A 16,742-nucleotide genomic window follows, 5' to 3' on the forward strand; every position below is an offset into this window, starting at 1 on the left:
GGATTGCATTCTGGAAAGGGTGTGGTATTTGAACTGTGAAAACCTGGGTTCAAATCCCTGCTCAGCCAAAACGCTACTTGGGGCTACTTTGTTTTGTTGACATTGTAGTTGGTGCAACAGGCTTGTCTACTGGATGCAAGCAACAAGTCTGATTTGTGAATTGTGGGTGATTCTTGTCTCTTCACCTGACTAAGCAGGAAGAACATCTTCCCTATTCTGCCATCTTTGTGGTTAGGCTGTCATATGAGATGGAGCTATTCAACACACCCTTGTTTGTGAATCGTAATAAGCCCTGAGCTGGCTAGTTCAATCATCGAATCATAGAATCATAGAGTTGGAAGGGATCGCATGGGTCATCTAGTCCAACCCCCTGCACTATGCAGGACACTCACAACCCTATCACTCATCCACTGTAACCTGCCACCCCCTTGAACCTTCACAGAATCAGCCTCTCTGTCAGATGGCTATCCAGCCTCTGTTTAAACATTTCCAAAGATGGAGAACCCACCACCTTCCTAGGAAGCCTGTTCAATCTATCCCCATCTTGTCAGATCTCAGAAACTGAGCAGGATCAGCTCTGGTCAGGGCTTGGATGGGAGACCAAAAAGAAACACCAGGGCTGCTATGCAGAGGCAGGCAATGGCAAACATCTCCTGCTCTGAAAACCCTACTGGGCCCCCATAAGTCAACTGCAACTTGATAGGGCAAAAAAAAGCCATAATCACAGCAAATTATGGTTCATAGACAATTCCTGATCTGAAATTCCATTTTGATTTCAGTTGTCACAGCAAACTAAAGTGACAGCAAATCCATGATTTATAAACCAGTTGATCATGATATTTATATGGTCTCGGTGATCATTGTCTCAGGCAAACCTACTTCACAGAACTGCTGTGAGGACAAAATAAGAACCCAGGTGCAAATGCAGCAGGTGAACCCATCAAATGGAGATTTGTTACATGGGAATCTGGAGTGGTGTCACCTGTTTGTAGATGATCAGTCTTGATTAAACAGCATTTTAAAAAAACAGTTTATCCCTGCAACTGTCTTGAACGAAAAGTGGATATTCATTTAGCTTTCATCTAGATTCAAAGCTTATTCATTGTATCTGTTTTTTAATGTATTCTCTGTCATATCCAGTAGCTCAAGGTTGCTCACATTTCTACCACTGACTTCCCAGTGTCTCAAGAGACGCCTGGGCTGTGAATCTAAGCATTTAGTAATGGAACTCTTTTTTTTTGGGGGGGGGGGGAGGGTAACATCATGCATGTATTGGTATCCCCTTCATCTCTGCTTTGTGAAAATGAGACTTATGAGGGAGACAGCTTGTGGCAAGAAATTAGAGCCTATGATGTGAAACTCTAGAATGGTAATAAAAATAGAAGCAGGGCAACCTTTGACCAGGAAGCAATTTCTCAAGTTTATTAGCCTGAGGAAAACAGGAAGTCTATTATTAGGATCAGAGGCCCATTTTGTGATTGGGATAATGACAGCCTGGCCCTTGTTTTGTTCTTCTCCGACATGCGGGATGACGTTTAGCAGGAAGCAAGGCCAAGCTTGGGGTGCTTCCCCTGCAGTGCCACAACAAATAAGCAGGCTTTCCTGATGCTAAGAGAACACATATTTTACTACTTTGTTTGGGTAAGGTCAGGGATTGTTGTGACTAAGAAAGAGGATGGAAGAAAGACAAGGAAGGTGAAGGTGCCGATTAAGTGGGCAGAGCTGATGTTGAGGCTCACATTCATCCTTGACTGGCATTTGTTACTTTTCCCCATAGCTGTGACAGCAGGGGCATAAGACAAGCCCCGGATGGGTCACGGAACTCCTGTTCCACTATGTAGGGGTTCTTTTTTTTTTTTTTAGAACGTCTGACTATTTTTGTCTTATCTTTTTTATAAAATGCCCTAAGGATTCACTGAAGCATGGGCAGCACATAAATACCATCAATTAGTTCATGGAGACAGATTTGGTACTCCAAGTTCCAGTGGCTTGGAGGGGTAGCCATTCTCCACTGGAGAAAATGGCAGCAGTGGAGAGTGGACATTATGGCATTATACCTATGTCCCCCCCAGCCCCCCTCCCCAAGCTTTACCCTAAATCTCCAAAAAATTTCCCAGCCCAGAACTGGCAACCCTAGACAAAGTTCTTTTCCTTATAATGCCAGGCAGAAACTTCCCAGCCCTATTACAGTACTGGGAAAAGGCATACTTAATGACTGACTAACTGACTGCTCTGCTACTCTTAAAATACAAGATCCCTGCCAGACCGAAAGGTGGCAGTCCTACAAAGGGTCTGGACAGTCCTTTTGAGGACCAAAGCTAAAAGTTGGATTTCAGAGCTGGAATATCAAGGGGAAGTATTGCATAATTAGCAGAATGTACAATGGCTAAATGCTACAGTAGGAGCCATGTGTTCCTTGTGTGTCTTTGCAGGTAAGAAAACGACAAACAAAATGGAGACTTCCTTTTTTCTTTTCAATGGAATTTAACTAATTTATTATAGGAAATCCATTTCTAGATAGGGTAGTAGACAGATAGAGTTCTAATGTTCTAATGTGTTTTCACTAACTAGGATGCAGAAAGATGCAAGAATTCATCCTGCCAAAGATGGAAAATGTGGCAATGTGAGAGAGAGAGATGAAGGAGGAGGAAAGAAGGAAGGAAGTCCCCTGAGAGGATCAATCTACATATCAAAGGGACAGCAATAAAATAAAGTCAGGAAGGATCTTCTGTGTGCCTATCTGTCTTTCTGACTCTCTGATAGCCCCCCTCTGGAGTCTGTGGCATCGCAAAGCCCTTCTCTTTCAACATTGGGAACCTTACCTTTTAATTGGTAACTCTAATAAATGTAGTCATCAATGTAGTTTAGTGGTCAGTGTCAGAACAGAATCTGGGAGACCACAATCCATATCCTCATGTGCCCATGAGGTTCAGGGAATGACCTGGGGCCAGTCACTCTCTTACTTAGTCTGAGTAAGTTGCTGTGGACCATGGGGAGGGTGGCATTTGGAGAGGGGAGAGAGCTCACTGTGAGTGGGATGCCCCCCTCTGAGGCTCCCATTTCCTTCAAGGGAACTGATCTCTGTAACCTCAGGTGCTGATATCTTCCCACTCATATTAGTCTCCATTTCTTCCTCAATTCCCTTTTAATACTCCCCCCCCCCATACCCACTACTCCCAGTACCACTACTGGGTTTTTGTTTGCATGGTTTCCCCTCAGTCATAGGCATATTGTTAAGCTGTAGCAATGTATCTATTTCTGGTTTAAAATGGTGGACATGTTCCCCTTGCACCCACCCTCCCTCTCTCCCTTCCACCAGCACTGAGAGCAAAATGTGGAAGGAAGCAATGACAAGTGTTGGCATGAATGTGCACATTACAGTGGAGTCAACCTTTTTTGCCCCATGTGGCTGTCACAGCAGCAATACGTTGCCTGTTGCCTATGGCGATCTTCACAACTCTGCCATCCACCAGCTGAGGTGAGCAAATGGGAGGGAGGCCTCTGTCCCTTGCTTGTCTCCTGCAGCAGGCGTATCACTGACAGGGAGTCAGCCTCTGTGTGGCCTATGGTGCATTGCCAAAGGTCCTTGCTTCTCCTGGCCACTCTGAGAGTAAGCACATCTTCTATTCAGCACCTGATTAGCGCCTGTCAACCTGCTTTCCCCAATAAATTATTGTGGAACTGGAGGAGCAGGCAGAGGAGGAGTATTGCTGGCATACCCCTTTTTTCTCACAAAATCCCCCAAAACATCTCTTACAACTCATCCCCAACGGTTCCCTGAGTCCACAAAGTGTTAACGTGAAGCAAAATCCTTTCTTCCACCACCCCCCTCCCCATAGTTTATCTCCCACCAGACTTCTCCCTTCTATTTCAGACATTTGCTTTTCATGCGGAAACCTAGGCCTGTTCATGCTTGCTAATGCTAACCAGTTATTGGCTTTGTCTGTATATTTCATATCTTATACTGCACTCTGGTGTTCAGAAGACACATTGCAGAGAATGCTAAAAAAAACGTCTGCTGAGGTGTCCCAGGGTTGTTTCTTCTACCACATACCAACAAGAGACTAACAGGAGCCTACAGGAATATATCAATTCCAAATATGTTTGATCTAAAAAAAAGGAGATCCAAAATCAACTAGAAGAAAATGTCTTTCTGATATTTAATCACTAACAGTAAAGCCTGTTGAACATAAAATACAAAGGGCTCTAGACCACCTGCAGTGCCTTTCAATACTTTCCCCACCCAGCCTGTGCAGTTGAAGGGGGGGATACTTAAAGGGATCATGGACCACGTAACAGCTGAACGTGACAGCCGGAACCGGGGGCCGGTCCAATTAAACATTCCCCACCAGCTTGCAAAGACATATGGGGGAAAGTGTTTAAACGGAGTGAGGGCCCCACATTACAGCTGATCATGGGTCTGTCACGGTCAGCTGTAGTATGGCAGCACACTTCCTTTAAAAACTCTCCCATCACTGCAGGCAAAGCATGGGCGGGGTTCTGTCTGGAGGCTCTGGAACATTCAATGCACACTTGGTTCTTATATCGATTCTTAATTGTTCAGCAATATAGGGAGACATAAAGCTTTACAAAACATGTTTCACTTACAAGCCACTGTAGATTATATACAAAAAGAATAAAGTATAGAAAAGGTGTTTTAAGAGCAAAAAATTCAGAATAAGTTACAAAGAATGCAAAAGGGGGACGTGAAGAGTACGCTGATTAATTTGGTAGCATTCTACTGGTCTTTGCTGACTCAAAAGCCTCGGGATTATATTGGTTCCAGCTGTATTAGTGAAGCTGCAAAAAGGGCTTTATATCAACAGCTTGTAACCTATCTGGCCACTGAAATCCACACTACTGTAACAGCAAAACTATTTGACTGTGGGCCCAGAGTGATAAAATATTTAGGAATATATCTGGATAAAGACCTTACAATATTGAAGAAAAACAACTATGAAAGAGAATGGAAACTTATACAAGGGGATTTGGAGAGATGGTATAAGCTGATGCTTTCGTGGTCGGCCCGAATGGCGACACTGAAAATGAATATACTACCAAAGCTCAATTTTCTGTTCCAATCTCTGCCCATAGCCCTAGGAGATAAGCAATTAAATAGATGGCAATCGGAGCTTTACAACTTCATACGGGCACATAAAAGACATAGAATAGCAGCAAGGGTAATGCAAGACGTTAAGGCGAGAGGTGGCCTAGCTCTGCCAAATTTAAAACTTTATTCTCATGCAGCAATGGTGACAATGTTGACCGACGGGATGATCGACCCTTTGCATAAAGATCTAGCATTGGATAGGGAAAATTTCGGAGTAGGGCTACATGAAATATTATGGCCATCAACAGTTCAAACAATAAAGAAAGGGGAAAATCAATGGAATGCGGGGGCCATCAAAAAAAACAGAAAAAAAAGACTATTTGACTGTAATGTTCTATATGTTGTTTCCCCTAAAAATCATCTTGGAAACTCCAGCTGATCCATAATGCCATGGCTTGAGTATTAACAGGAGCTAGGTGGATCATTCATATTACTTCCATTCTGCAGATGTGCAGATGTGCCCATTTGATATCAATATCAGTTTAAGGTTTAGGCTATCATATATAAAGCCATCCATGAACTTGGCTTCTTTTATTGGGTGGGCCACCTCTCTCCCTATGCTCTGCCACGTCAACTTCGCTCATGTCCTCAGGGACTTCTGAAAAAGCCAGCCTGCAAATGGGCAAAATCAACAACTTCCTGCACACGTGCTTTCTCCCTTATGGCTCCTAACTTGACAGCCAGCATGGTGTAGTGGTTAAGAGTGGCAGACTCTAATCTGGAGAACTGGGTTTGATTCCCCACTCCTTCACATGCAGCCAGCTGGGTGACATTGGGTTGGTCAGTTTTCATAGAGCTTTTCTCATACAGCAGTTCTCTTAGGACTGTCTCAGCTTTGCCTTCTTCTCAGGGTGTCTGTTGTGAGGAGAGGAAGGGAAAGGTGTTTGCAAGTGCTTTGGGACTCCTTCGGGTAGTGAAAAGCAGGGTATAAAATCCCAGCTCTTCTTGTGGAATGGCCTGCCTGAGAGATCAGGAAAGCTCCCACTCTTCTGGCCTTCTGAAAACTATGCAAAATAAAACTGATCAAGGAGGCTTTTCCATGCAGGTAATAGTGTTACACTGTACAAATGGTTCACAAATTTACTGGGGTAAACAACTGAGACTGTGGTCTATACTGCTGCATCTAGCTTATTTTGAGTAGAATCCTATTAAGTTATTTTTGTACTGCTTAATATGTCATAGTTATACTTATGCTGTGCTTCCATTTTTTCTGGTAGTTCCAGATTTCTAAAATTTTAATATGTCAGCTGCTGAATGCCCCATATTGTGTATATACGTATATATTTTTTATTATTCAATTTATAGACAACTGCTCCTGGTGGTTTACATCATAAAACATTAAAAACACAATAAAACCAGAATAAAATCTTCCCAGACTTAACAGCAATAAAGGCAGCAGTAGTCACAACTTCCAGTCCCACCCCCCTTGTTCAGCTTGGTGGGCAAGTTGTCTTTTGGTGACGGTGGGAGCAGATCTAATAGACTTTGGGGGGGGGGATCCTTAGTTGGACTACTAGAACTCTGCCCTGGCCTCAACCATACGGAAGAGCTCCATCTTGCAGGCCCTGTTGTTGATTATACTGACATTACTACACATAACCTGTGTTCCCCGGCAGACTCAAGATGCGTAATCTAGAGTCCCCAGCAGAAAGGTAGACCATAAATAATAGGAAACTGTAGATTTGTTATAACTACAGGAAGCCAAAATGTTCTCAGGGCTCTACATGAGTAACACAAAAATTGCAAGCAAGGCCTTTTATAATTTTTTTAAGATGCTTGAAATGTTTGGCATAGCCATTTTCTGTACCAATGCGACACAACAAAATGATCTGTTGAATATGCATTTTTTCCTTTCTGAGAACAGCTAACCACTTTAAGATGCATTCTTTAAGATCAACTGCTATTATATTTGCTATAGAGGAACAGCCGATGTGGCCCACCCTCCTTTGAGCATGGCCTCACTTGCATCAGAAAATGATGCAAGGAGTAGCTTCAATAGAACCATCATATTATGTATATCATGTAAGTTGGTGCACCATCATCACAAAGGAAAATAAGAATTTCTTGCGAAAGCACTCTAACATACTTGGAGCCTATTTGTAAGAAAGCTGGGAGGAGCTTGTCTTTTTCATGGGACAGGAGTACTTATGCCACAAAGTATATATTTTTTAAATTATTAAGTACAAGGTTAGTTAGAGCATAGGACTTGGGTGATGCATACCACACAATTACACACAAAAGGTTTATAAGCAGACTATGGAAATCTGAGTTATGCAGGAATGCTACAAGAAACTCCAAAATGGTTGACCAATTACTGCTGCAAAACATTATAAATATATGTATTGCACAGAATAGGCAAGAGATATCAAAGGTGAGCTGGAAGCTTCTTGACCTGGAAATTGCAGCTGGTAGGGTCCTCACAGGAACATCGTGGAGGGCCCACATCCAGCCTGTTCTGAGGCAGTTGCACTGGTTGCCAGTTGCTGCCTGGATCCAGTTCAAGATTTTGGTCTTGAACTTTAAGGCTCTTACTGTTTACGCACTGGGAGCTTCACTCCCCCAGCTTCCGTACAGGAGTAGAAATCGGGGGCGGATGAGGTGCACTAGGCCAAATGCTCCCACATGTGGGTGCAGGAAGGGGTGAGGCAACCTGCTACAACTAAAACTCCAGCCTGCAGCCTGGCATGAAGCCTCCAGTGCATAAACAGTCTTTGTGGCTTGGCCCCATATACCGGAGGGACCGCCTGTCCCACTATGCCACCCGCAAGGCTTTATGCTCTGTGAGTACTGACTTGCTGGTTATTCCCGACCTAGAGAAGCACACCTGGCCTCAACCAGGGCCAGGGCCTTTTCGGTCCTGGCCCCTACCTGGTGGAATGAAGTCCTGGTCAAGCTGCGGGCTCTGTGGGAACTTTCAGTATTCTGCAAGGCCTGCAAAACGGAGCTGTTCTGCCAGGTCTACAGTTGAGGCCAGGGCAGTGAGGAAGATTGATTTGGCCCCCCCCCCTTGTGCTAGATAGCACCCGGGCCAAGTGACATCGATGTCCCTCCTACGACCCCATTATTAGTGACTTTAGGGGGACAGGTGTCTCTGTGTTAATTCCACCATGTTCTGTATTGTTCTATATTGTTATTGTTGTTACGTTCTATTTTTAATGGGGTTTTATTGGGATTTTTTACAAAGGGCTACTGTAACCCGCCACAAGCCAGTTCCAGGAGTGGCAGGGAATAAATTCAACAATAATAATAATAACTTGAGAGAGAGAGAGAGAGAGAGAGAGAATGCTAGTAAGGTTATTTGACGTTTCTTATGTAACAAGGTCTGCATCCATGCCCTTTCCCCAAGCTAGGAAGAGCCTCATGACAAGGTCCCAATTACTCCAGTTCATCGAATGAGTCCTCTTCCTCTTCACCATGGGCTGCCTGTGCTATGGCTTTCATCCATCGCTGTTTCAGTTCTTCTGTCTCTGCCATCAATGTGTGAATCTGCTTGGACTGGATGAGCTGGAAGACATGGCGGGTGTCGTTCTGAGGTATATCCCTGACTTGGTAGCCTAGCAGGGGGATGGAGGTGTGAGCCTTGACATCCTGAGGGAAAACAAGAGGCTCAGACATAGGTAAGAATTCCAGAGGGGCAGCCATGACAGTCAGTTGTAGGAATTCAACAGTATACTATTTGCTGCTTTTTATGGACATGCCTATGCATCTGATGAAGTGAACTCAGGCTCACAAAAGCTTCTGCTGGAATAAAGTTTGTTAATATTTTAAGGTGTCACAGGATTCCTGTATAATTTTTAAAACACAGGTATTTTCATGTGTGCCAAAACTGATCTGCGTCCTCCCAACCCCATGTTTTGCCATGAGATGGCCAAGACAGGCTACTTTGGCAGTGCCTGAGGCCCAACTAAAAGATTATATATTGACACACACAACTTTCTCCTAACCAAACCAGCCCTGGGAGACTGAAAGTTGGAGAGAAATGGTGGGGGAAGGGAAGAGCTATTTAACCCTTTGTCATTCACCCCCCCCCCCCTTGTGCTCCTCCTCATGGTGAAACAAAGGCTGTGGACTCCCCATTCAGGCAAGCACTGCTGGGGTACAATTATGAGTGGCAACACCACCAATGAATACCCTCCTTTCCTCCTCTTGACTGTATACTTTTTCAATGATTCATGTCACTAAAAAGTGAACAAATCAAGGGAAGGAGAGACCCAGCATATCACATCTATCTCTCATTCTTATCCCACCCTACCTTTAAGGAGCTGGGCACAGTAGACATTGCACTCCCTACTCAACAGCCCAGTGGGGTAGGTGTGGGTGATTGGAGGTCAGGCACCAGGCTTTGCGGCAGAATGAGGATCTGAGTCCAGGCCTCCCAGATTGTGATCCTACACTTGAGCCATTCCACCACATAGATTAAGCCTGGGCCTGATAACAAGTTTTACCACAGGAATAAATTTCTTTCTCCTTACAGGAATGAATCAGGCATAGCAGAAGCTGTAAGTATAAACTGCAACTCCAGAGAACACTTTCCAGGGAGTAAGTCACCTGAGTATGATTCTGGGTAAACCTGCTTAGCATTGGACTGTCAGGCCCCAAGGCTTTTGAGCTCCCACCACACTACCTTCAAAAGGCAAAACAAACAAAAACATACCTGAGGTGCAGCGTAAATGTATAGCACAAGAGGGTCACCTTGAGGGATCACAAACCAGCCCCGCATGCTCCCCTTTCCATTCTTATCCAGCAGCTGGAGAAAGCTGCACATCAGACTCTGCCCAGATATTTCTGCAGATTCTTTCTGCCAAAGACACAAGCAACACAACCATGCTGCTATTGCTCCCCAGCCCAGAGGCTTCTCTTGGCCCTGCTCTGATTCAGCAGAAATGACAGAGCTAAACTACCAAATCCGTCACCTTGCTGTTGGGGGGAACAGCAAGACAGAGAAAGGCTCATAAGCTGTAGCCAATCCTTTTCAAATCTGTGGCGCAATTGTATAGTGAGTCAGGCTGGACCTTTAGCTTAACATTTCCACCCTCCCACAGGTCATACAGGACAACATCATGCAACTGTCCACTTTCTGGGTTTCCTACTGCCCCTAAGTGCATTTCCCAAATCTTCTCCAGAACAATCCTTCCTGGAAAACTGTGCTCAAAATGAATTTGGTCACCGTGTGGGTTTTCTGAGCTCTCCAGCTCACATTGGAACCATTTTCTCTCAATTTTCTCTACTACCCATCATCTCCTGCTCCCCATCATCAGTGGGCTTTTTGCCTGGATGTGGAGCTGGGTCTAGTGGGCAGTCACCATGGCATCAAAAAACTATAGCTCATATACAGCTCATATACAGAAGAATCACATCAAATTGTGAGATGTAATAGTCCTTCTGTATACTGCACTGGTCAGACCACACCTGGAGTACTGTGTGCCTCACTTAAAGAAAGGATATGGACAAAACTGAGAAGATATAGAAGAGAGCAATGAGGACCTAGGGACCAAGCCCTAAGAGGAAAGGGTGAGGGACTTGGAAATGTTCAGCCTGGAGAAGAGGAGGCTGGGAGGGGATTGCTCTCTTTAAGTATCTGAAAGATGGTCACTTAGAAGAGAACAGGGAATGGTTCCTGTTGGCAGCAGAGGATAGGAACTGCAGCCATGAGCTTAAGCTACATCTAGAATATCAGCTAGATATCAGGGGGGGAAACTTACACAGTCAGAATAATTCAGCAGTGGAATAGGCTGCCTAAAGAGGTGGCGAGTTCACCCTCACTGACAGCTTTCAAGCAGTAGCTGGACAAATATTTATCATGGATGGTTTAGGCCGATCCTGAATTGTGCAGGGGGTTGAACTAGATGGCCTGTATAACCCCTTCTATCTCCTACCAATTTTGCTCAGGGCTGGCAAAAAGTACACCAGCAATAGGAAAAGAAATGGAAAATGGAGATAAAGTATAGAAAGTAACCCCAAGTGGAGGTCCAGTGTTGTTCTCTATGCTTCCGAATCCTTCAGTGATATGAGATCTCAATGGAGAATAATTCCCAGGTGGAAGCAGCCCTTGCCATTCCATGGAGAAAGGATTAATGGGGTAGACTACACTGTTGGTAGCATGCATGCACCTTATGTGCTTTACATTGCTCTGTCCTGATTTCAGAGGCTTTCCTCCAAAATGGTTTCTTTTGGTATTGTGTATATCCTTTACAAGGGCATATTTTTTGTGGCCCCCTTCAAGGATCGCTGCCTTGTTGTGGCAAGGGGGCTTGCGTAGTTCAGTGAAGCTATGAGCTATGCCGTGCAGGGCCACCCAAGACGGACAGGTCATAGCTGAGAGCTCTGACAAAAGGTGATCCACTGGAGAAGGCAATGGCAAACCACTCCAGTATCTTTGCCATGAAAACTCTATGGACAGTTCCAATAGGCATAACGATATGACGCCGGAAGATGAGCCCCTCAGGTCGGAAGGTGTCCAATATGCTACTGGGGATGAGCAGACGGCTAGTACGAGTAGCGCCAGAATGAATGAAGCGGCTGGGCCAAAGCCGAAAGGACGCTCAGTTGTGGAAGTAACTGGTGGCGAAAAGACAGTCCGATGCTGTAAAGATTTTTATTCCATAGGAACCTGGAACGTCAGATCCATGAATCAAGGCAAGCTGGACGTGGTTAAACAAGAAATGAGAAGACTGAACATCGACATTTTAGGAATCAGTGAACTAAAATGGACAGGAATGGGTGAATTTAATTCAGATGACCATCAGGTATACTACTGTGGACAAGAATCTCGCAGAAGAAATGGAGTAGCATTCATAATCAATAAGAGAGTAGGAAAAGCAGTCTTGGGATACAATCCCCAAAATGACAGAATGATCTCAGTTCGAATCCAAGGCAAACCATTCAACATCACAGTGATCCAGGTCTACGCCCCAACCACTGCTGCTGAAGAGGATGAAGTTGATCAGTTCTATGAAGCCCTACAACACCTTCTAGAAGCAACGCCCAAAAATGATGTGCTTATCATCATGGGGGATTGGAATGCTAAAGTAGGAAGCCAAAAGATAACCGGGATAACAGGCAAGTTTGGCCTTGGAGTACAAAATGAAGCAGGGCACAGGCTGGTAGAATTTTGTCAAGAGAATACAATGGTCATAGCAAACACTCTTTTCCAGCAACCCAAGAGACGACTCTACACATGGACATCACCAGACGGTCAACACAGAAATCAGATTGACTATGTGCTCTGCAGCCAAAGATGGAAAAGTTCTATCCAGTCAATAAAAACAAGACCAGGAGCTGATTGTGGTTCAGATCATGAACTTCTTGTTGCAAAATTTAGGCTTAAATTGAAGAAAGTAGGGAAAAGCACTAGGCCACTCAGGTATGAACTAAATCATATCCCTGACGAATACACAGTGGAGGTGACAAATAGATTTAAGGAATTAGATCTGATAGACAGAGTGCCTGAAGAACTATGGACGGAGGTTCGCAACATTGTACAAGAGGTAGCAACTAAAACCATCCCAAAGAAAAAGAAATGCAAGAAATCAAAATGGCTGTCTGAGGAAGCTTTACAAATAGCTAAGGAGAGAAGGGAAGTGAAAGGCAAGGGAGAAAGAGAAAGATACACCCAATTGAATGCAGAATTCCAGAGAAAAGCTAGAAGAGATAAGAATGCCTTCTTAAATGAACAGTGCAAACAAATAGAAGAAAACAATAGAATGGGGAGGACCAGAGATCTTTTCAAGAAAATTGGAGATATGAAGAGAACGTTTCATGCAAAGATGGGTATGATAAGGGACCAAAATGGTAGGGACCTCACAGAAGCAGAAGAGATCAAACAAAGGTGGCAAAATTATACAGAAGAACTATACAAGAGCGAGCTTAACATCCCTGATGACCACAATGGGGTAGTTACTGACCTGGAGCCAGACATCCTGGAATGTGAAGTCAAATGGGCCTTAGGAAGTCTGAGCAACAATAAAGCTAGTGGTAGTGACAGCATTCCAGTTGAACTATTCAAAATCTTAAAGGACGATGCAGTAAAAGTACTACACTCAATATGCCAGCAAATTTGGAAAACTCAACAATGGCCACAGGATTGGAAAAGGTCAGTTTACATTCCAATCCCAAAGAAGGGCAATGCCAAAGAATGTTCAAACTACCGCACCATCGCACTAATTTCTCATGCTAGCAAAGTTATGCTCAAAATCCTACAAGCTAGGCTCCAGCAATATGTGGACCGAGAACTTCCAGAAGTACAGGCAGGATTTCGAAGAGGCAGAGGAACTAGAGATCAAATTGCCAACATACGCTGGATCATGGAGAAAGCTAGGGAGTACCAGAAGAACGTCTACTTCTGCTTCATTGACTATGCTAAAGCCTTTGATTGTGTGGAGCACAACAAATTGTGGCAAGTTCTTAAAGAGATGGGAATACCAGAGCATCTTATTTGTCTCTTGAGAAATTTATATGCAGGTCAAGAAGCAACAGTGAGAACTGAACATGGAATCACTGATTGGTTCAAAATTGAGAAAGGAGTTCGGCAAGGCTGTATACTGTCGCCTTGCCTATTTAACTTGTATGCAGAGCACATCATGAGAAATGCGGGATTAGAGGAGTCACAAATTGGGATCAAGATTGCAGGGAGAAATATCAACAACCTCAGATATGCAGATGATACCACTCTAATGGCAGAAAGTGAAGAGGAACTAAAGAGCCTGTTGATGCGGGTGAAGGAGGAGAGTGCCAAAGTTGGCTTGAAACTCAACATCAAGAAAACAAAGATCATGGCATCCGGCCCTCTCAATTCCTGGCAAATAGAAGGGGAAGAAATGGAGATAGTGACAGATTTTATTTTCCTGGGCTCCAAGATCACTGCAGATGGGGACTGCAGCAAAGAAATTAAAAGACGCTTGCTCCTGGGGAGGAAAGCTATGGCAAATCTAGACAGCATCCTAAAAAGCAGAGACATCACCCTGCCAACAAAAGTGCGTTTAGTCAAGGCTATGGTCTTCCCAGTTGCAATGTATGGCTGCGAAAGTTGGACCATAAGGAAGGCCGAGCGTCAAAGAATTGAGGCTTTTGAACTCTGGTGCTGGAGAAGACTCTTGCGAGTCCCTTGGACTGCAAGGCAAACAAATCAGTCAGTCCTAGAGGAGATCAGCCCTGACTGCTCTTTAGAAGGCCAGATCCTGAAGATGAAACTCAAATATTTTGGCCACCTCATGAGAAGGAAGGACTCCCTGGAGAAGAGCCTAATGCTGGGAGAGATCGAGGGCAAAAGAAGAAGGGGACGACAGAGAATGAGGTGGATGGATGGAGTCACTGAAGCAGTAGGTGCAAACTTAAATGGACTCCGGGGAATGGTAGAGGACAGGAAGGCCTGGAGGATCATTGTCCATGGGGTCGCGATGGGTCGGACACGACTTCGCACATAACAACAACAATTTTTTGTGGATAAGCCAAGCAATTTAACAATTTTATGTTATATTTTATGACTTCTTCTAAAGAACTCGATACAGTGTCCTCGGGGCCATCTCCCTTTATCCATATAAAGACCCTGTTGAATAGGAAGTATAAGTAAAAACCCTATACAAAAAATATCTTCTTACTGGGCAAAAACATAGTGGGAGGGAGATCTAGGCTGTTCTAGACATCTACAAATCTTCCAGCACCATGGACAGAGTCTCTCTCTCTTCCCTCTTTCAGTTGGGTGGGTGGGAGGAAAAGATACATACACACTCAGGGATATGCTTGGAAGCCACGATTCACCTTGAGTCTCCAATGTGTGCACTGTATGTTTAGGAATGTGCATTTCCTCTTAATATTTTATGTGTTCAGGCTGAAGAACATTGGTGCAGCCTAGCTGCCACATAAACTGTGAAACTTCTCTAAAGTTTTAGAATAATGAAATCCATCACAAGTTGAGGGCAATTAAGTGAACACTGAAGTAAAAATTACACACATGATTGAGATGGACTGTCCACTGAGCAAAGGAAGAAGGAGGCATCTCACCTCTGCCTTTCTCTCACCTCTAGAATCCCTTTGCTCTTCTCATGGCACTCATCAGGCAGTAAATTTCCTGTCAGGAAAATGTAACAGTTCACACAGACACGTTTGGGTCCATTCCTGTCATACTGAAGTTCAGTCTTGTAATCAGAGCACCGTGCACATACAACCTGCCTCCAGGAAAGAGGGGAGAAAAGGGATACTAAAAGATGGGTTTGGAAAGGAAATCCCATCCCTGTTTAACAATCCTCAAACAAAAGCAAAATTTGGGAACTGACAACACCTCTCTCCACCACCCAAATATTGCTGAGCCATCCACCACTGTCCTTGTTGCCAGTTCTCAAGACAGGCCCTTCAGGACCACATAAAGTTTTGTGTCATGGTGACCCTACCATAAGGAGGCATGCAAGTTTACTCACATAGCCACAGGCCCGACAGTGGTGTCTTCTACGTGTGATAGTATTGAACGGCTCCTTGCAACGCATGCACATGGTTACCAGCTTGTCTCTCACCCACTGTGGAGCCCGCTTGCCCAGCTCCTCAGACTGGCAGTGCTGAGGGAAAGAGAGTAGGAATCAAGAAATCCTTGTGATGACTTCCATGACAAAAATCAGAAGGTTGCATGACAAACACTTCTGTCCAGGTAGCATCATCAAAAGCTTTCCAGGATCACGCCTTTCCTGCATGTCCAACCCCTCCCCTAGTCTACTCCCTCATTCATCACATTATTTCTAGTCCTTTTCATTTTCTGTAATTATCTTTACAAATCTACAAGTTTTATCAGTTTCAAAAAATTCAACAAGGCCCTTGAGGCAGTAAATGCATGAAAACAGCTCCAGGATAATGGGTGAATAGGAGGATTACACTGAAGTCTTGGGGCTCTCCTTCTGACCCTTGGATGGCTAACTTGAAGCTCTCATTCCTCTTCTCCTTCTTGTCAATAGCAGACTGGAAAGCCTGAAAAAGAAGTTTAGTCTCAAGCTACATGTGATAGCCATTGTTTAAATCCTGGTCTGCCCCCAATCATGTATTGTGGGGAGTAGAGGTCTGGTTTTAAGGGATGAAGTGATAAATCCTTCTCCTTCACATACATATACAACTAGCTTATTTTTCTATAGACTGACCCCCCCCCCCCCCAGTGTCACTCCTTCTGCCAGGTTTTGATGGTGGAAGTGAGCATGGGTAAAAGAAACTTATCTGAGAAGAAGGGCTGCAGGGAGTTAATCCACAAATGGGAGAATGGATTATCCCCCTGCTGTAGCCTATTTGCTTTTAAAATCAGACACCCCCCCCCACTACACACACATACACAAGAGTGATTCCCCAGTATGGTGCACTGTGGTGTTGACCAATGCATTTCCTTATTCCCATTTGGTTGTTTCCCCAGTCCAGGATTTCCTGCACCTCAATTGAACAGGAGCTACTTCAAGAAAAGCCCAGGAGGCATCACTTTTGAGTCTGCAGGCAGCACCCATTTATAAACAGCTATTGGGACTCTTTACTCAGTATCTTGTGATTGGCTCCAGACCAAAATGGCAGCCATATTCTGGTTAGCAGCACTCTCCATGGCAGCCATTTTGTGCTGGCATCCCCTCAGTGTTCCAATAATGCCAACACACTCAACAAGATTATACATGAT

The 16,742-nt window shown here is 44.3% G+C and overlaps 1 protein-coding gene across 3 annotated transcripts in view; it reads right to left on the reverse strand.

Moving 5' to 3' along the window:
* Positions 1-4,158: 4,158 nt before the first annotated feature.
* The window catches only part of FGD2 (FYVE, RhoGEF and PH domain containing 2), a 28,789-nt gene continuing 16,205 nt past the window's right edge, over positions 4,159-16,742 (reverse strand). For 2 of the 3 annotated variants that reach the window (XM_077334334.1, XM_077334335.1), the window contains exons 12-16: positions 15,968-16,060; positions 15,523-15,657; positions 15,127-15,273; positions 9,765-9,908; positions 4,159-8,698 (exon numbers count right to left, since the gene is read on the reverse strand). In XM_077334334.1, coding sequence (XP_077190449.1) covers positions 8,486-8,698; positions 9,765-9,908; positions 15,127-15,273; positions 15,523-15,657; positions 15,968-16,060 — 732 coding nt within the window. In that variant the 3' untranslated portion in view covers positions 4,159-8,485. The remainder of the gene's footprint in view (positions 8,699-9,764; positions 9,909-15,126; positions 15,274-15,522; positions 15,658-15,967; positions 16,061-16,742) is intronic. The other variant, XR_013230399.1, reaches the window with a different exon arrangement.

The sequence above is a fragment of the Paroedura picta genome, chromosome 4 (assembly GCF_049243985.1).
Source record: "Paroedura picta isolate Pp20150507F chromosome 4, Ppicta_v3.0, whole genome shotgun sequence".
In the NCBI taxonomy this organism is placed as follows: Eukaryota; Metazoa; Chordata; class Lepidosauria; order Squamata; family Gekkonidae; genus Paroedura; species Paroedura picta.